Raw genomic sequence first — 21857 nt, 5'->3', positions numbered from 1 at the left:
CTTACCTTAAGTGGTTTGCAAAATCATACATCATGCTTTTTTTTTTTAATGAAAAATGGCACATAGCTTTATAGTAGTACGTGATGCATGAAGGTGCTTTACAAACTAAGTAACAGATAATCTTATGAATAAAGATGTAAAAATTGTACAGTACACCTGCTGCATTATGTTCAAATTCAATGAGTCTGTGGACGGTAGGTTGGTTTGATCATTTATTAGGCAAATGCTAAAACATGATGACATAGGTTGTATTTATGTTTTATCCCTTTGTTACAAACTGAAAAATTAGATCAGAAAAACTGAAGAAATCCCTCATCAAAGAAAATTATACTTATATCGTTAACACCTGCTGACCTGTGGGTGAACTGGACCCATCAGGCCCTGGACAAGCCAGTGGGTGTTAAGGGGTAAGTAGAAGATAATAGGTTCTGCTCATCAATAAACTATTAAGATAGTAAATGATCCAGTGCACCTCAAAGCAACCTTAAATTATGATAAGAATAATTCCATATGATAATATAATATAATAACATGAATGTCCGTGATTTCTCATCTATAATGATCATCTTTGTTTATTTATTTTTTTTGTACATGTAAAATTAGATTTCTGACAGCATCTCTCCAAAGTCACTTAGTGCTGAGTCTTCACTTGACGTCTTGACGAGCTGAAGGCTTTCAGCTCGTCTCTCACTCTGCTCAGGTAGTCTGGGTCAGGATAACCAAAGCTGCAAAAACAGTGTACACAAGAGTTCATGTAAATTAATGTTGTGACAAAGAAAATATAGTAAAAGGATCTATCACCTGTACCTTTGTGGTCCTCCATACATGGAGGTTTTGTGGTGAATGTGGTTCCAGGTCACCTGGTCTTCCCTCCCAACAGTGAAGATGAGTTTCTGCTCAAATGCTCTCTGCAACAGTTTCAATACATCTCTGCCCTCTCTGTTGTCTGGTAGATACGCTATTGTTTGAGTACCAGTGAACCTTCTTCCAGGATTTGGATGTTTTTCCTGTGATGGAAGAATGAAGATTAGCCATAACAACATAAATGTTATTTGATTCAAAATTTAGATTAACCATATTATTACCGTCTGTATCCCACTTGGAATATCATAGCTGATAACTATAGTGCCATATGGTGTGTATCCAGGGAGAGATGTGGTAGTTGTTCTCAATGACATTGTTCCTTCAGGCTGGTCTCCTTCTACCTTATCGAAGACGTCTTCGCACACAGGACAGATCGATCCTGAGACTTTCTTTGCTTGATCCAGACACTCCTCACATAATTCATGTTTACACTTCAGCTGTTTCTTATTGGTAAACGTGTCCATGCACATAGGACAGGTATCGTCTTCATTGTCACCTCCTGACTGTCCAGTGGACACAGGTCCACTAGACGCCCCCTCTGATTGCTGGTCACTGTTCTTCTCTGAGCTGTTGAAGCCACTGCCACCAGGTGGAGGAGTGTGACCCAGGGGTGATGTCATGGCATGGCTCTCCATTGACCTCTCTGGTGTGTTTAAGGTGCGTTTAAGGTCAGTGACGATGTCTTGACTTTGTCTTGGCCCACATACGATCATTTCTTCAGACGACAGAGTAACAAAGAGCTTGTTCTCCTTCTTCTGGATGATCCTCAGCGTCTCCTTCCACTGTTCTGGATCTACGTACTTGAGAGGAACAGTTGAGCCACTGGATTCAGCCAAGGACTTCATGGCCAGGTTTATGAATTCAGAGAGAGCTTTCTGTGGGTCTCCACCTTTCTGACTCTGTGGTTTAAATGTTACCATCACTTCTGCTGCAATTTCAACTCCACTCTCTTTCTCTATACGTTTCATTTCCTCCTTGTAGATGTGGCTCACGTACAAGAAATGACTGACTGGAAGCTGACATGTCTCCTGGTTAGTCATCCTCCCTCTGCTGCTGCAGGAGCTGATGCTGAACTGCTGGAACTACTTTGTTCCTCCAGCTTCACTTCCTCCTGGATGAAAACAGAATGTACTAATTTAGTAGAATCGATTTTTGAAATCATTCATTCCTAGTGATTTAATATATTATCCATACATATTGCGGATCTGGCAGAAGAGAAGAAGTAGAAGAAGACAGGAGGATCACTGAAGCAGCAGCTGGTTCCTCTGTCTCCATCTCTGGTGGTGTCAGATCAAAAGACTTTAGGCCTACTGTGACTTTATTCCCCTCTCTGGTGGTCAGTGTTTGTCCGCACAGTTTGTTGAGCAACTTCAGGGCTTAAAAAGAAAAAGACAAATTATTTTACAGAAAACAAGAACAAATTTGATTTCAAATTAAATGTGTCACATTACCCAGGGGGCAAAGCAAAAAAAAAAACGGACACGGAGCGTTGCAAAAGGTTTGACACCAGAAATGATATCTAGGAACTTGAAGGATTAAAACCTGGGTGGACAACCCGGTCAACTAGCTACTGGAAAGCTACAGGGGCCAAAACCCCTTTCTGGGGTCATTTTGCTGGCGAAATGATGTAAATGCAAATATTTAGGAACTACAATGGCATAAATAGTCATACAACTATAACATTTGGCAGAGAGTATCTTGACACATAGGGGGAGGCATGAAAAAAAGATTCTGGGGTTTGTTGCAACTCAATTTTAAGATATTACCCTCAACATCCCAAAAAAGACCAAAAAAAGTACTGTTCGCCTGACAAATTCTCATGAAAATTATTATTTTTCAGCACTTTATGGAGAATATCTATGCTTAACATGTATATAGAAAATGTCCTTAATTCATAAGCTTCCATTTGAGTCCAAGATAGCCTTTCTATCTCAAAAGCCCCACTTGCTGTGGCCAACGGTCTTCTCTATCTATCTGTTCACTTTCGTCCGTTAATCATACCAGTTAACATGTAGTTTTTCACAATAGGTGTTGCATTGTTTGGAGATAGCCTGTAGCTTCCCAGTAGCTAGTAGAAAGGCTATCTTGGACTCAAATGGAAGCTTATGAATTAAGGAAATTTTCTATATACATGTTAAGCATAGATATTCTCCATAAAGTGCTGAAAAATAATAATTTTCATGAGAATTTGTCAGGCGAACAGTACTTTTTTTTGGTCTTTTTTGGGATGTTGAGGGTGATATCTTAAAATTGAGTTGCAACAAACCCCAGAATCTTTTTTTCATGCCTCCCCCTATGTGTCAAGATACTCTCTGCCACATTTTATAGTTGTATGACTATTTATGCCATTGTAGTACCTAAATATTTGCATTTACATCATTTCGCCAGCAAAATGACCCCAGAAAGGGGTTTTGGCCCCTGTAGCTTTCCAGCAGCTAGTTGACTGGGTTGTCCACCCAGGTTTTAATCCTTGAAGTTCCTAGATATCATTTCTGGTGTCAAACCTTTTACAACGCTCCGTGTCCGTTTTTCAAAAAACTGGGATTTTGCCCCCTGGGTACATGGCAGTAAACTCAAAGTGTTGTAGGCCTAGTTTTTAATTTCAATTCAGAAATCCTGTTATACTGCACCTGATGCAGGTTTTATCTTTATCTCAGCGTTCCCGTCCTCTGAGGCCTTTACAACACTGATGTTGACTTTAAGATTGTTTGTGTTGATCCACCTTTGAAGAACTTTTGTTAGCTCCATCTTACATTTCAGTGGTTGATAACCGTCTAACCACTGGACAGAGGCAAAGACTTGAACTTCATCCTCCTCCTCCTGAGATGAAGTCACTGGAGCCTGTAAACATGACGACACCATTAGAGTTTTATAATGCAACTCAATGTGACTTGCACCAAGTGACTTCCATGGAAAAAAAAGTCAAAAACAAATGTTAACATAAGCAATATGATAATAATTTGAGACCCAAGTGGACAGGCTGTGTCTGTGATTATTTGGGATTCGCAGAGTTTATCCTGACAATGTGTGCCTCCAGTGTAGGCCTGCTCTGAATCCAGCTTGACATCTCACTGTGTATGCATTAAAAAAAAAAAAAGTCAAAACCAGGAAATGATGTTGTTTTGGTTGGAAAAGACAAGTTTCAATGTCCTTTACAGCATACGTTTTGCCAATTTTGCATGGAAAAACGTTATTCAGGAAGTACTAACATGACAGCACGTTATGTAGCTATTATTATCACGGTAATTCCTTTTGCTTCCACCTATTATTGTAGAAGAAATTATGTCATTTGCTTATTAGAAGTGCATTTTGTTTTTGCATTTTCTCTCTGGTGTAGCCAAAGATAACCTACTGTTTTCCGGTAGCTGCCGTCACTCCCGGCATGCAACGGTCGGAATCAACGGTTGCCAAGCAACAGCATTAATGTGATCCCGTAAGATCCATGGTAAGATCCACAGATCAGTAAACCGTGCTTGAATCGAGCTACGAGCTGAAGAAAACAAAGCATGGGAACCCGTAGGGACCTTCATATCAGGTACAGAGTCCAAAGTTTACTAACTTTAATAATTTGATCATATTGCGATTTCTAGCCGTTTAATTTTCACATAAAGGCATGAGGAGGGAAGACCGATCATCTAAGTTAAAAAAAAAAAGAAGAAGAAAAAAGGCCTAATAATAGTAATAAAAAGTGACAATTAGCACAAAAGCTATTTTTGACTGCATTTGACAGATCTTTTAACATTTTTCTTCAATGTTCAGTTGAGTCAAAGATATTTGGTTGAGTTTAACATTATACACTCACAGCTTCCATCGGCCCCTTGGTGTCGCTGTCTGTCCACATGTCGTCGTCTCCTTCAACACATAAAACATATTAGTCAGGACACTGATATGAGTATGTAAAACTGGTTCTTACATTAATGCTGCATTTCATTATCTGACGTATTTATATTGAAAACACGTTTATATGTTTAAGATTAATCACTTCACCCCACTTTAGGCCTACTTAAGGTTACAACAAAGTAACGCAAACTGCTACAGGTTCGTCTCTCTTTGATTTCGAAACAACAACGTGAAGTCGTTAATTCTAATTAATCTGAGGTTTTATCGAACAAACACAGTAAACCTTTTCACTCACCTTCGTCTGTGTCTGTGCTGCGAACAAACAAACTGTTGCTTCTTCTTCTTCCAGATAAATGAAAGTGAAAGCGTCGCAGCGCCACATGACGCCGACGTCACTTTAATAATTAACTACAAACACCAGCCTGCAGTTTATAACATGTCTGACAGATGTGATGTGAACCTACACTGAGAAGTTAATGTTGACATTTCAATGCAGGTACATTTTGACAGCATTGAGAGTAATAATCATCAAACTTAGGTGTATTAGGGTGCTATGGTTCAAACCATTCAGCTCTGTATGGAGTCAGCCTCATTCTCAGCACCTGCACCACTGTGGAGCTGTTTACTTTACATCTAATCACAGTCCAGTAATTATTCTGAATTAGATGATTTTACTAGTAGAAGCCCTAGGAGGGGTCCACGTGCAGTGTGCACCCCCTTATTTTTTTTTCTAGTCTGGATTTTTTGCATCCTTGGAACCTCTAAAATAGAGATTTGGATGATCCCCGGAACAAAACCTGTCCAAAATGTGTTTTTTGTAATGTTTTAGTACCCGTGGAATTGTTGCCAGGAATGCCAGTCAGACTGTCTTTCAAAGACTGTAGCACGCTCAAATTTTGAGCGAGCCCAAAGATAGAGATATCAATTTATTCGGGACAACCTCAGGTTTCCAGTGTGACCAAGTTTGTCATGCTACCTTGTCAGGAAGTGAGCTAAAAACCTAATGATTTAAAGTCAGATGAAAATTTTGTGAGGGAAAAACAGCCATCAACATGTTTTCAAATGGTCCCTTGACCTGTCACCTAAATGTATGTGAATGGAAATGGGTTATATGGGTACCTACAGGCCTCCCCTATCCAGACATACCTAATTTGTGTGAATCTAATGCAGTTTTTGGGGGAGAACCATGCAGTAATTTGCATGCAGTAGCCTACAAATATGTCATTTCCGCCTATATACAAAATGGTGTATTTGACTATTTCTGCACACTGGGGGTTCATAAACAGTCACAGAATTGCATGAATTGGGTATGACTGGATAGCTGAGATGCTTGTGCATCCAATCAGCCTATTCAATTGTGATTTTGGTCCATAAAGTAATGTATTGGCACAAATGGTGCTTATTGCTTATCATGAGCAATAATTCAATCACTCTTTGAAATGAACATTGGAGGATTTATTCACGTGTGCTAAACAGTAATTTCACCAAATGTAGCCATTTAGTAACTATGTATGAAATGCAATAACTTATGGTCATAGGAGCAAGAAATATTGCGAACATTAACTACTGTAGGAACCAGGGACATGTCCCCTACAGAATTCCTCTAGAGGAAGCTTGATTCTCTTCATCATCATAAATCTTTGCTTCAATGGTCTCATCTTGCTCGTCTTCCTCTTCTTCACTATCTGCCTCCTGTGTGAGTATGTCAACCAGAGATGGAGGCATTATGGGTCTAGCAGTCCACACTACTCCACAGTACTCCATCTTCATTCTTCTCCCATCCCTGGTGAAAATCATTTTGTAATATACATGTTCTTGTTATAAAAAGCAAACACAGTTACCAATATAATATTATTTACCAGATCTAGGTCATTTAAGCTGCTCAGAGATGGGTATAGCTGCCTGTTTGTAACCTGCCACTCCAAATGAAAGTTAATGCAGTGCATGTGAAGATGATACACGTGTGTGTGTGTGTGTGTGTAGGTGTGTGTGTGTGCTATTATGCAGCTGGCTGATAACGGGATGGTGCAGAGCAGATGAAGGATTTAATTGCAAAGAGTCATGTCTACGCTGTTCAGCTGTTTGTTTTGAGTGTCTTCCTCCACCAGGAGCAGGAGGCTGCAGTTACTGCTCGTCTCTTCCTCGTCTATTTATTTTGTGTGTAAAAACCAGATAACGTTCTTAAGGGTTTGTGAGTAGACTTTTTACCCTCAGTGGTTTGCAAAATCATACATCATACCCTTTTTTTTTTAGTGAAAAATGACACATAGCTTTAATAGTAGTACATGATGCATGTAGGCACTTTACAAACTAGATAACATAATGTTATGAATCAAAAAAAAAATGTACAAAAAACAATTTGCTCCATTATGATAAAAGGCAATGATTCTGTGGCCGGTAGGTTGGTTTGATCATTTATTAGGCAAACAGTATTATCATGACATAGGTTAGGTTATATTTATGTTTCATCCCTTCACTGTTACGAATTGAAAAACTTTAGATCAGAAAAACTGAAAAAAATCCTTCATCAAGGAAAACTAAACTTAAATCATGAACACCTGCTGACCTGTGGGTCAACTGGACCCACCAGGCGCTGGACAAGCCAGTGGGTGTTAAGGGGTAAGTAGAAGATAATAGTTTCTTAAGATAGTAAATGATCCAGTGTACCTCAAAGCAACCTTAAATGATGATAAGAATAATTGCATATAATAATATATGAATTTCAGTAATTTCTCATCTATAATAATCATCTTTGTTAATTTTTTTGTTTGTACATGTAAAATTAGATTTCTGACAGCATCTCTCCAAAGTCACTTGGTGTTGAGTCTTCACTCAACGCCTTTAGCCTTCAGCTCATCTCTCACTCTGTTCAGGTAGTCTGGGTCAGGATAACCAAAGCTGCAAAAACAGTGTACACAAGAGTTAATGTAAACACTGACGAAGAAAATATTGAAATAAAATAAAAAGATTTGCAAACTTGTGCACCTTTGTGGTCCTCCATGAGTGGAGGTTTTGTGATGAATGTCGTTCCAAGTCACCATGGCCCCCTGAGTCATTCTGGACGTCCCAACAGTGAAGATGAGTTTCTGCTCAAATGCTCTCTGCAACAGTTTCAGGACGTCTCTGCCCTCGCTGTTGTCTGGTAGATACGCTGTTGTTTCAGTACCAGTGAACCTTCTTCCAGGATTTGGATGTTTTTTCTGTGATGGAAGAATGAAGATTAGATATCAGCAACAGAACTGTTATAGATTTGAAGCTATAATTAACCATATAATTACCGTCTGTATCCCACTTGGAATATTATAGTCAATGATTATAGTGCCATATGGAGAGAATCCAGGGAGAGATGTGGGAGTTATTCTCCATGACATTGTTCCTTCAGGCTGGTCTCCTTCTATTTTACTGAAGACGTCTCTGCACACAGGACAGATTGGCCCCGAGTTTTTCTTTGCTAGATCCAGACACTCCCCACAGAATGCATGTTTACATTTCAGCTGTTTCTTATTGGTGAATGTGTCCATGCATATAGGGCATCTGTTATCTTCACTGTCCCCTCCTGACTGTCCACTGGACACAGGTCCACTGGACGCCCCCTCTGATTCCTTGTCATTGTTCTTCATTGAGCCGCTGAAGCCACTGGCACCAAGGAATGGAGTGTGACCCAGAGGTGATGTTACAATCTTCTGGTACAGATGAAGAAGAGCTCTGATGGCATGGCTCTCCATGGACTTGTGTCCTCCAGGTTTTCTGTAGCGAGCTCTGACGTCCACTTTTCCTTTACCAATGTCTGAGATCTGAAGATCCACATCAAACTTCTCTTTGATAGCATTTACTTTCCCAGTGAAGGAGTTTATCATCAGCTTCCAGTGGTCCTCCTCCACAGTGAGTCCTGCAGTCAGAGGGTCCTTGATGTTCATTTTAATATTCAGTGGTGTGTTTCGGGACGGCCATGTTGAGTCTGCCATGCTGGTGTTTGTCGAGGTTTTCTGTGATGTGTTTAAGGTCTTAGTGATGACATCTTGACTGGACGCCCCCTCAGATTGCTTGTCACTGTTCTTCACTGAGCTGTTGAAGCCGCTGGCACCAGGTGGAGGAGTGTGGCCCAGAGGTGATGTCATGGCATGGCTCTCCATTGACCTCTCTGGTGTGTTTAAGGTCTCAGTGACAGTGTCTTGACTTTTTCTTGGCCCACATAGAATCATTTCTTCAGACGACAGAGTAACAAAGAGCTTGTTCTCCTTCTTCTGGATGATGCTCAGCGTCTCCTTCCACTGTTCTGGATCTACGTACTTGAGAGGAACAGTTGAGCCACTGGATTCAGCCAAGGACTTCATGACCAGGTTTGTAAAGTCAGAGAGAGCTTTCTGTGGGTCTCCACCTTTCTGACTCAGTGGTTTAAATGTTACCGTCACTTCTGCTGCAATTTCAACTCCACTCTCTTTCTCTATACGTTTCATTTCCTCCTTGTAGATGTGGCTCACGTACAAGAAATTACTGACTGGGAGCTGACACGTCTCCTCGTTAGTCATCCTCTCCTCTGCTGCTGCTGCAGGATCTGATGCTGAACTTCTGGAACGACTTTGTTCCTCCAGCTTCACTTCCTCCTGGATGAAAATATAATGTACTAATTTAGTAAAAAACAATTTTTGAAATCATTCATTCCTAGTGATTTAATGTCCATACATTTTGTGGATCTGGCAGAAAAGAAGAAGAAGGAGAAGAAGACGGGAGGTTCATTGAAGCAGCAGCTGGTTCTTCTGTCTCCACCTCTGGTGGTGTCAGACTAAAAGACTTTACTGTGACTTTATTCCCCTCTCTGGTGGTCAGTGTTTGTCCACGCAGTTTGTTGAGCAGCTTCAGGGCTTAAAAAGAAGAAGAAAAATTATTTTACAGAAAATACGAACAAATTGGATTTCAAATTAAACGTGTCACATTGCAGTCAACTCAAAGTGTTGAAGTTGAAGGTTCTGAGTTTTAATTTCAATTCAGAAATTCTGTTATACTGCACCTGATGAAGGTTTTATCTTTATCTCAGCGATTCCGTCCTCTGAAGCCTTTACAACACTGATGTTGACTTTAAGGTTGTTCGTGTTGATCCACCTTTGAAGAACTTTTGTTAGCTCCATCTTACATTTCAGTGGTTGATAACCGTCTAACCACTGGAAAGAGGCAAAGACTTGAAAGTCATTCTCCTCCTCCTGTAAACACAAAAATGTCGCTATTAGAGCCACTGTTTTTCTACAGTGCAACTCAAAGTGACTTATAACAAGATAGCCTTTTTAGAAAATGTCAAATTAACATTTACCACTGTTAAAATAATGAATATAGTATATCACCTGTATACTGTTTAAGGTTGCGTTGTCAGTATGTATTATTTTCATGTTTTTATGCTTTTACTTCCATATAATCATCGTTTATGAAGAATAGTATGTCATTGCTCATTAGAATTCCATTTCATTTTTGCACTTCGTGTCTGGCGTACTGTTTTGATTAAAGTTCATCACTTCCAGCATGCAACAGTCAAAATTGAAACAACGCCATGTTGGCATACTGCACACCTCTTGTGGGTTTGACACAGAAGAAGCAAAAGAAGATGAGAGGTTCAAAGCAGCAGCTGGTTCTTCTGTCTTCATCTCTGGTGGTGTCAGACTGACGGACTTTACTGTGACTCTGTTCCCTTCTCTAGTGGTCAGTGTTTGTCCACACAGTGTTTTGAGCAATTTCAGGGCTTAAAAAGACACAGGTTAAACTTGCAGAAATTAGAACAAATTTAATTGCAACAAGCAATATTAAAGGGACAACGAGGAGTTTCTATTCGGTTATAAAAAAGTATCACGTTAATGTGGATGAATCTCCGCTACCCACACTTGTTAATGGGCCCATTTTCGATAAATATATCGTTCTGTCTCTATCGTTATTTTGTTATTATTAGTGGTGGCGGAGATGCTGGTCGAGCCGACCAGCGTTTTTTACTTTCGGTTTCGCAACGAGTCATGAGAATAACGCAGCTGAGTCGCCGTTTATGGTCGGAACTATGACGGTATGTGATCCTCTTTGAACCTCTGACTTTAATTCTTGATGAATGAAAACATGAGTCCGTCTTGCGCCGGTCAAAATAATTTTACGGTGCGCGCGGAGGCTCATAAATGTAGTGTGAAAACGCTACGCTTTTCCAAAACTCCTCGTTGTCCCTTTAACACATTTATCGCTTGGTAGTCGACTCAAAGTGTTGTAGTTGTAGGTTGTGAGATTTAAGTTAAAATTGAAAATTCACTGCACCTGATGCAGATTTTATCTTTATCTCAGTGTTTCCGGCCTTTGAGGTGTTTACAACATCGATGTGAGCTTTGAAGTTGTTTGTGTTGGCCCAACATTGAAGAACTCTTGATAGTTCAACGTTACATTTCTGTGGTTGATAACCGTCTAACCACTGGACAGAGGCAAAGACTTGAAATTCATCCTCTTCCTCCTGAGATGAAGAAACTGGAGCCTGTAAACATGACGATGCCATTAGAGCCAGTGACTTAGAACAACAAAGACCTAGTGCCTTACATGAAAAAAAAAAAATAGTCAAATTAATAATGTTAACATAAGCAATATGATAATCACTGAGACCCAAGTGGACATAACAGGCTGTGATAATTTGGGATTAGCAGAGTTTATCCTCACAATTTGTGCCTCCAGTTACATAAGCCTGCTCTGAGACTCCAGCTTGATATCTCACTGTGGATACATAAAAAAAAAAGAAGAAGGTAAAACCAGGAAATTATGCTGTTTAGGTTGGAAAAGACAAGTTTCAATGTCCTTTTGTAACGTTAGCTACAGCATGTAGGCTAGTCTTTTGCGAATTTTGCATAGAAAAACGTTATTCATCAAGTGCTAACATGGCAGCACATTATGTATTATTATCACGATTATACCTTTTGCTTCCAGTAGAGGAAAATGTAATTTGCTCATTAGAAGTGCATTTCGTGCATTTTCTCTCTGGTGTAGCCCATAATAGATCCATGGTGTAGCCAAATATGGTTTATCTTTAGTGTAGCCTAGTGTAGCCTAGCCAAAGATGGCCTAGCATAGACAGCCTAGCCTAGTTCCGGTAGCTGCCGTTACTCCCGGCATGCAACGGTCGGAATCAACTGTTGCCAGGCAACAGCATGAATGTGATCCACAGAACCGTTGAATCGAGCCATAGATATCTATGGAATCGAGCTACGAGCTGAAGAAAACAGAGCAATGGAAACCCGTAGGGACCACTTCATATCAGGTACAAAGTCCAAAGTTTACTAACTTTGATAATTTGATTATATTGCGATTTCTAGTTGTTTAATTTTCACATAAAGGCACGTTTGACTTATGTATTAGGCTATGGCATGAGGAGGGAAGACCGATCATCTAAGTTAAAAAAAAAAGCCTAATAATCAAAAACAATTGTGACAATTAACACAAAAGCCGTTTTGACTGCATTTGACAGATCTTTTAACATGTTTCTTCAATGTTCAGTACACACCATAGACTGTAAAAAAAAAAAAAAATACACACTCACAGCTTCCATCTGCCCCTTGGTGTCGCTGTCTGTCCACATGTCGTCGTCTCCGTTATCTAACACAAAACATTAGTCAGGACACTGATAGAGTATGTGACAAAACTGGTTCTTACATTAATGCTGCATTTCATTATCTGACGTATTTATATTGAAAACACGTTTATATGTGTTGTGATAGACTACTCACACTGTTAATAATCTATCCTGTACGACAAACCGGATACCAGCACCGTAACTTTGTAGCTGTCAGTAGCTCCGCTACTCTTTATTTCCCCGTCTCTCTGGCAACAGTAACCATGGACATACATTTGTAACATTCTACTCCTTACTGGAGTTTCAGAATAAAAGCATGGAATATTACATCTCCCTTCAACAGAAAAAATAAGCTGTGCTTATGCAAGTCACAAATAACAATATAATAAATACTTTGACTACATCAAATAACACAGTAGCCTATGCTGCTATCTCAAGTGTTCCATAGTGCAAACATTTTTTTTTTTTCAGATAAGTTAAGTTTAAAATGATTAAAACTCTCCTGTTGATTTAGTACGTATATGTAAACATTTCTAAACATGGCATAGAACATTTGTAAATAATGTGTCTTATTCTTTCAAGGACTTTTTTTTTCTTCTTCTTCAAAACACAAGTTAAAAATTCATTCATTTTCATTTAAATGCAATATTCAATTTTCACAGCAACATGACATACGTTTTTTTTTTTTTTTTTTTCAGATAAGAAAGTTTATAAGTCAAAGGCTTTCCTTGGCTTAATCACACGGCCGTATCTGGTACGATAAGGCCCAGAGTGATCTGGCTCACTCACAGACACAGGTTGTTGCTGTTCATTTTCTGTGTCTCGTCCAGCGTCGTCCTCACTGATCTCTGGCTGCTGTATGACAGGTGTGTTGTTGTTGATCAGATGACGTCGGTTGCGCCTGAAAGTCTGTCCATCGCCAGTTCTGATGTGGTAGCTACGTGGTGTTTCAGCTGGTTGGATGACTGTTGCTGGTTTCCATGTGCCATCTCCTTGCTGGAAACGGATGGGTGCCCCGGCATGTAGTGGTGATAAGGGTTTTGTAGATCTGCTGTAGTGCTCTTTTTGGCGCTGTTGGCAGCTCTCTCTCCTTGCTCGTACAGTGTCCTGGGGGGTTACCTGAGGTCGTAGTTGTTGAGTTGTGTTGGGCAGGATGGAGCGTAGTCTGCGACTCATCAGGATTTGAGCTGGTGATTTGAGTCCATCAACTGGAGTGTTTCTGTACTCCAGCAGGCTGAGGTACGGGTCTCTCTTGTCCTCCTTGGCCTTGGTGAAGATCCGCTTTGCAGTCTGAACAGTCTTTTCTGCAAGGCCGTTGCTCTGCGGGTAATGTGGGCTTGAGGTGACATGCTGGAATCCCCATGAGTCTGCAAACTGTTTGAACTCATGTGAGCGGTAGCATGGCCCGTTGTCACTAATCACTTTCTTTGGGATGCCATGCCTTGCAAATACTGCTTTCATTCTGTGAATGACAGCATTGGTGGTGATGTGTGTTAGGCGTTCCACCTCAAAGTACCTGCTGAGGTAGTCACAGATCACAATATAGTTCTCTGAGTTCCATGAGAATAGGTCTGTTCCTACAGTCTCCCACGGGTTCTCTGGAATCTCATGTGAGAGCATGGGCTCCTTTGTGTTGGCGCTGCGGTGTGTTTGGCAGATGTCACATTGTTTAACCATTTCTTCTATCTGCTGACTCATGCCTGGCCAAAACATAACGTCCCGTGCTCTGTGCTTGCTTTTCTCCACTCCAAAGTGTCCAGTGTGTATGCAGCGTAACATGTGAGGTCTGAGGCTGTGTGGAATGATGATCTTCTCACCTTTTAGAAGGATGCCGTCAGCCTCAGTGATTTCATCACGGTGGTTCCAATACTCACTGACATGTGGGTGGCACTTTTTTCTTGTCTCCGGCCAGCCTGACCAGATGACCTGCTTGAGAGTGGACAGTTGCTCGTCTTGAGCAGTTGCTGTTCTGATGTCGTTCATCCTGTCTGCGCTTACAGGTGCTGCACTGATGACTGTGTGTATCTGAGTCTCCATAGCTTCAGATAGTGAGCTGTCCTCATCATCCATGGACTTCCTGGACAATGTGTCGGCCACCGGGATTTCCTTGCCCGGCTTGTGGATGAGAGTGATGCTGTATTTCTGCAGTGCCAGCATCATGCGCTGTAAACGTGGTGGTGCAAGGGCTAGTGGTTTTCGGAGTATGGACTCCAGTGGTTTGTGGTCTGACTCCACAGTAACATTTCGTCCATAGAGGTACTCATGAAACCTCCTACACCCAAATAAAACTGCATACAGTTCTTTCTCTATTTGGGCGTAATTCTGCTCTGTCTTATTAAGCAGCTTTGATGCATATGTAACTGGCCTGCCTTCCTGCATGATGGTTGCACCCAGGCCATTTTTTGATGCATCTACTTGCAGTGTCACTTCTTTTTCAGGATCGAAGTAGGCCAACACCGGCCCTGGCTCCGCTGTGATGATCTCCTTCATCCGCTGGAATGCACTCTCGTGTGTATTGTTCCACTTGAACTCTGTGTCCTTCTTCAGTAGCTGTCTTAGTGGTGCTGTTACCTCAGATAGATTGGGAGCGAACCTAGCTAGGTAAGTCACCATGCCAAGAACAGTGTCCAACTCTGCCTCACTTTTGGGCGGTGACATCTCTCTGATTGCTTTCACCTTAAGTGGGTCTGGTCTTAGGCCGTCTGCTGTCAGCCTATGTCCAAAGTAGCTCACTTCAGGAACGCAGATGCGACACTTCTCAGGATTCAGTCTCATTCCTCGCTCTCTGGTCCTGCTGAGCATTGCTCTGAGGTTGCGGTCGTGCTCCTCCTTTGTTTTTCCAAAAACAACGATGTCATCAACTATCCCAGCCACGCCCCTAAGGCCTTCATATGTCTCATCTACTCGCCTCTGAAACTCATCTTGGGCTGATACAATGCCAAAGGGCAGCCTGAGAAAGCGATATCTACCACATGTAGTGTTAAATGTGGTGAGTAGCGATGACTCCTCGCTTAACTTAATAGCCCAATAGCCTGATCTCGCATCTAAGATGCTGAAAAACTTTGCCCCTGCTAACTTGGATGTTACATCCTCAAGTGTGGGTAGGGGGTAGTGTGGCCTCATTATTGCCTTATTTAAGGGTCTTGGGTCTAGGCATATTCTAAGCTTGCCTGTCTTTGGTTTCTCACACACTACTAAGGCATTAACCCACTGTGTAGGCTCAGTTACTTTACAGATTATGCCTTCTCTCTCCATGTTGTCTAACTCTGTTTTTAGACGATCTTTTAGTGCAAATGGTACTCTGCGTGGTGGACAAACCACTGGTGCTACCTCTTGGTCAATAGTGAAACTGCATTCACCTGGGAATGTGCCGATGCCTTTAAAAACATCTGCATACTCACTTAAAATGTTGTCTGACTGAGTGGTTCTCTCTTTGTCACTGCTCACTGCATATATTACTTTAATTAGCCCTAGCGCTTTACATGCTCTGAAGCCTAGGATAGGGGGCCCATTACAGTTCACTACATAGAACTTCTGGATGGTTGACTTCTCTTTATACCTCCCTTCTATGTTGCAGTAGCCTTTCACTTCAAGTGAGTGTCCCCCATAGCCTGTTAACCTATGATCTGGGGCTTTTAACTGTGTTTTTGGCATGAGTGTGGCAAAGGCAGTGGCTGGGATTATGCTGGCTTGAGCTCCGGTGTCCAGCTTGAACTTCAGCTGTCGGTTCTGTGGTCCCAGTCCGATGTCTGCATATGCGCTTTCCTCATCCTCTTCCTCTGCAGTAACAGTGTCCACATACAGCTCAGAATCGTAGTCCTCGTCGACCTCTTCAACGGTGTGAACGTTCTTGTATCTTCCTCTATTCTGAGTCTGAGGCTTTGTTTTACACACTCTTGCATAGTGGTTGAACTTCTTGCACTTCATACACTGCTTGCCTTTTGCAGGGCACTCTGCTGTGTAGTTGTGGTTTCCTCCACACATACTACAGGCTCTCTCCTGATTTTTCTGGTAGTCATTTACCTTGTTAACAGCACCTCTCCTGGCGCCTGGCTTTACCATCTTGTGGTGGACTGCATGCACTTGACATTCATTTGCCATAGCCTTTAACTGTGCTTGTGATAATTCATGGGAGCGCGCTATGTCTATTGCTTTCTCCAGCGTCAGCTCCGGTCCGTTGCTAAGCAACTTCTCTCGCACTCTAGGTGAGTTAGTGGCGAACACTATGCGGTCCCTGACCATTTCATCACTGTTTGTGTAGCCACAGTCCTTCACAAGCAACTTCAGTTCAGTCACAAAATGTTCAAAAGACTCACTGCTTCCTTGTGTCTTCTCATGAAACTTGTACCTGGCAAAGATGGGGTTTGCTTTAGGGGTGAGGTACTCCGTGAATCTGTCGTAGTACGTCTTTAACGTCTTCGCCTCGTCAGCCGTTAGTGCAGGGCCGGTTCTAGGCAGGCATATATGAGGGGGCAGTCAGAAATGTGAAGGGGGCATCATGTGAACACATCATGCTCCAGCACTTTTCTTTCTCTGTGCTTATAGTAACTTCATTGAATTGGGTTGTTGGCTATGTGTCCAACGGCAACCTGGAGAAGTAGATTGCACTTTGTCAGGCCTCTGCCTTCAGACCTGTCCAACTAGGGGCCTACTGTTGTAATGCAAAGAGCCACATTATATGGGGGGGGGGGGTGCATATACCTGAAGATGCATTGCAAACCCAGAGGGGGTGAAAAAGGTGAGTAGCTAAATACCTGTAGGGGGGTCTGGGGGCAAAATTTTTGTGATTTTAAAATGTGAGTGAAGCATTCTGGTGTACTCGGAGAAGAGGAGGGGGGGGGGGGGGGACAGAACATTTTAGAAAAGAACACTGTCCCTTTTTCGGCGGATTTTTGTGCTACTGCAGATCATTTTGTCAATTTGTAGGATTAAGATTATTAAGAGTAAGATTATTCTTCTTTCTGCTCCCTTTTGTTGAGATTTGGGAGGTTTTTGTTTTTATTGTAGCTTTGTTAAAATGCAAGATCATTTTTCTGACTGATTTATTGCCCGATGCCGTGTGGCGATCGCTTTCTTCCCCCCGCCCGTCTTCGTTGTCACTTTGTTGTCGCTCCACAGAGCACATGGCTAATTAATATGCACGTGCTGACCATATATGGTTGTGTCTATAGACGTTCCGGGACGGAGGTGCGTTCACGTGCGCAACTGTGCACCGTTCTTGGATCCAGTTTGATTTATCAAAGAGAAATTGCTAAGAGTTGTGCACGCACAGTTTGATAGATCTGAAAAAGGTGTAAATATTTTGGGTGTATTTTCGCCGTAGGGCTAAGCAAAACATTTAGTAGCAGCAGTTTTACACTGCTATACAGTTTTGATAAATGAGGCCCCAGGCCCTAAGCCCAGAGCCCAGACGCTCACAGATGAAGCTTCTCATCCGCGGCTCATCCGCGGCGCTGTCCGTGGTGCTGAAGGTGACAGGTTAACTTGACAAACAAACTGCAGCATAGTTCTGTTTGTTTATCATGTGTGTCAGTTTTGTTTGTGGCTTGATAGTTTAGTTGTTGAGATTAAGAACATCATTCCCTCATCAAACCGGTGATAGGCATGCTGAACAGAAAAGAGAGAGAGAGAGACGCGCCTGGGTATCGCAGCTGTAAAAAAAAAGAAAAAAAAAGAGACGCACGGAATAGCGGTATCAAAAAGTGTCGGACTACCGGCATGTATATAGGGATGTCTGAACCCCCAACTTAACTTCTTTCTCTTTGGTAATATACACATTTGTTGAGTATACTAAAATGTGCTTTCTCAACTTCTAAAATTTGGATTTGAGGGGGCAAGACATTTATTTGAGGGGGCACTGCCCCCTCTTGCCCCTGCGTAGAGCCGGCCCCGCGTTAGTGTCCAAGTGTTGCTGATGTCGCGTCCTTTATCACCGATCCACAGCAGAAGAAAGCTACATTTCTCCTCTTCTGACTTTGCTTTAAGTGGTCCGGTAAACATGAGCTCGACGTGTTGTCGAAATCTCCGCCATCCATCCGGTAAATTGGTTGAGTCCCAATCCATTTTGGGAGTAGGAACACCGAAGGCTTCCATTTCTTCTTACCGTTGGTTTTTTCTTTTTTCAGCGACGCACTTTCACCGACACTTTTCACGTCTTCCTTTCTCTTTTTTTTTTTCTACGCGGCGGGTCCGTAGTCTAGCGACTAATCTCTGACACCATGTTGTGATAGACTACTCACACTGTTAATAATCTATCCTGTACGACAAACCGGATACCAGCACCGTAACTTTGTAGCTGTCAGTAGCTCCGCTACTCTTTATTTCCCCGTCTCTCTGGCAACAGTAACCATGGACATACATTTGTAACATTCTACTCCTTACTGGAGTTTCAGAATAAAAGCATGGAATATTACAATATGTTTAAGATTAATCACTTCACCCAACTTTACTTAAGGTTACAACACAACAGAGTAACGCAAACTCCTACAGGTTCGTCTTTCTTTTATTTAGACACAACACAACATGAAGTCGTGAATCTGAGGTTTGATCGAACAAACACAGTAAACCTTTTCACTCACCTTCGTCTGTGTCTGTGCTGCGAACAAACAAACTGTTGCTCCTTCTTCTTCCAGATAAATGAAAGTGAAAGCGTCGCAGCGCCGCATGACGTTAACGTCACTTTAATAATTAACTACAAACACCAGCCTGCAGTTTTAACATGTCTGACAGATATGATGTGAACCTACACTGAGAAGTTCATGCAGACATTTCAATGCAGTTGTATAGGTACATTTTGACAGCATTGAGAGTTATATTAAAAAACATAAACTTACTGTAGATGTTATTAGGGTGCTATCCAGCTCTGTATGGAGTCAGCCTCATTCTCAGCACCTGCACCACTGTGGAGCTGTTTAATTGTGCATCACTAATCACAGTCCAGTAATTATTCTGAATTATTTGATTTTACAGTTTGCAGTCAGTTCTCTGAATGGAGGCATGAGCACACTATCCCACAGGTAAGGTGTAGACATCACAGGTAAGTGGTGTGTGTGTGTGTGTGTGTACTATGCATGCAGCTGGCTGATGATGGGATGGTGCAGAGCAGATGAAGGATTTCATGGGAAAGAGTCATGTCTACACTGTTCAGCTGTTTGTTTTGAGCGTTTTCCTCCACCAGGAGCAGGAGGCTGCAGTTACTGCTCGTCTCTTCCTCGTCTATTTATTTTGTTTTAACGTTCGTCCGGGTTTGTGAGTAGACTTACCTTAAGTGGTTTGCAAAATCATACATCATGCTTTTTTTTAAATGAAAAATGACACATAGCTTTATAGTAGTACGTGATGCATGAAGGTGCTTTACAAACTAAGTAACAGATAATCTTATGAATAAAGATGTAAAAATTGTGCAGTACACCTGCTGCATTATGTTCAAATTCAATGAGTCTGTGGACAGTAGGTTGGTTTGATCATTTATTAGGCAAATGCTAAAACATGATGACATAGGTTGTATTTGTTACAAACTGAAAAATTAGATCAGAAAAACTGAAGAAATCCGTCATCAAAGAAAATAATACTTATATCGTTAACACCTGCTGACCTGTGGGTCAACTGGACCCACCAGGCGCTGGACAAGCCAGTGGGTGTTAAGGGGTAAGTAGAAGATAATAGTTTCTGCTCATCAATAAACTATTAAGATAGTAAATGATCCAGTGCACCTCAAAGCAACCTTAAATTATGATAAGAATAATTCCATATGATAATATAATATAATAACATGAATGTCCGTAATTTCTCATGATCATCTTTGTTTATTTATTTTTTTTGTACATGTAAAATTAGATTTCTGACAGCATCTCTCCAAAGTCACTTAGTGCTGAGTCTTCACTTGACGTCTTTAGCCTTCAGCTCGTCTCTCACTCTGCTCAGGTAGTCTGGGTCAGGATAACCAAAGCTGCAAAAACAGTGTACACAAGAGTTCATGTAAATTAATGTTGTGACAAAGAAAATATAGTAAAAGGATCTGTCACTTGTACCTTTGTGGTCCTCCATACATGGAGGTTTTGTGGTGAATGTGGTTCCAGGTCACCTGGTCTTCCCTCCCAACAGTGAAGATGAGTTTCTGCTCAAATGCTCTCTGCAACAGTTTCAGGACGTCTCTGCCCTCTCTGTTGTCTGGTAGATACGCTATTGTTTGAGTACCAGTGAACCTTCTTCCAGGATTTGGATGTTTTTCCTGTGATGGAAGAAAGAAGATTAGCCATAACAACATAAATGTTATTTGATTCAAAATTTAGATATAATTAATTAATTAACCATATTATTATATTACCGTCTGTATCCCACTTGGAATATCATAGTTGATAACTATAGTGCCATGGTGTTTGTATCCAGGGAGAGATGTGGGAGTTATTCTCCATGACATTGTTCCTTCAGGCTGGTCTCCTCTCCTCAAGACATCTCTGCACACAGGACAGATCGATCCCGAGACTTTCTCTGCTTGATCCAGACACTCCTCACATTGCTGCATCATGTTTAGATTCAATGAGTCTGTAGACAGTATGTTGCTTTGATCATTTATTAAGCAAATGGTAAATCATAGGTTATACAGAGATGTTTCATCCCTTCAGTGTTACAAACAGAAAAACTTTAGATCAGAAAAACTGAAGAAATCCTTCATCAAAGAAAATTAAACTTAAAGGGACAACTAGGAGTTTTGGAGCATTAAAGGAGCATTATCGCAAATCCAAATTCTTAATTCGGCCACTAGATGGAGCCAGGCGGATCTTATCAGATATAAACAAGTGGGCAGCTGTCAGAGAGAGAGAGCAGCCTCGTTTAGTCCCCCTCCGCCCCCCCTCCTCCTCCTCCTCCCTCCCCCCTCCTCCCTCACCAGGCTGAATGAACGTGCAATCGCGGGAAAAAGAAAACTCGCTAGTGGAAGCGGCAGCTCTACGTCGCGCACAACCACAACAACGACAACAACAGCAACTGCAACTTCCTCCTCCTTAATAACACTGAGAGGACAGCTGAAGAAAGACACGGGACGTGGAGACAAAGTGTTCTACCAGCGATTCAGTGACTGTAAGCAGCCTAACACTGCTACATTACTATTTACTGTTGCATTTTTCCGGTTCGGAGGTCGGATTTGCGAGTTCCGAGTGCAATTGAACGCAGCAAGCGCCGGGCCGGCTTGGATCATAACAAAGACAAATTCTGCATTTGCCCCACGGACACTATACTGTTGGCGATTTTTTTTGTAAATTTAGTTATGGCTCCCCCCGACCCATCTTTTGCATATTTCAGCTTATTTTATGCTATTACTGCTGTATTTGCGATAATGCTCCTTTAACAAGTGTGGATAATGTAGATTCATCCACATTAACGTGAGAACCAAATAGAAACTCCTCGTTGTCCCTTTAAATCATTAACATCCGCTGACCTGTGGGTCAACTGATACTGGACTCACCAGGCGCTGGACAAGCCAGTGGGTATTAAAGGGGAATTGCAGTTTTTTACAATCTGGGCCTTATTTCTCGCATGAAATACAATCATTTCCTCACCCAGATAACTTTGGTGTTGT

General features: G+C 41.6%; 2 protein-coding genes across 2 annotated transcripts in view; both read right to left on the bottom strand.

Moving 5' to 3' along the window:
* Positions 1-21857, bottom strand: part of LOC310986578 (uncharacterized protein) — a 42334-nt gene that overhangs the window by 15696 nt on the left and 4781 nt on the right. The gene's annotated exons all lie outside the window — the stretch shown is intronic.
* LOC310985547 (uncharacterized protein) lies at positions 1901-18890 on the bottom strand (the record flags this gene model as incomplete). Its single annotated transcript, XM_083971162.1, has 7 exons — positions 18859-18890; positions 12248-12303; positions 10984-11194; positions 10263-10432; positions 3495-3705; positions 2176-2240; positions 1901-1975 (listed from the first exon to the last, which is right to left on the bottom strand). Exons 2-7 carry the CDS (start codon positions 12284-12286, stop codon positions 1901-1903), a joined length of 771 nt encoding a protein of 256 aa, XP_083827288.1. The 5' UTR covers positions 12287-12303; positions 18859-18890.

The sequence above is a fragment of the Trachurus trachurus genome (genome assembly GCF_905171665.1).
Source record: "Trachurus trachurus genome assembly, chromosome: 5".
Classification (NCBI taxonomy): Eukaryota; Metazoa; Chordata; class Actinopteri; order Carangiformes; family Carangidae; genus Trachurus; species Trachurus trachurus.
This window is presented reverse-complemented; position numbering and strand designations above follow the sequence as displayed.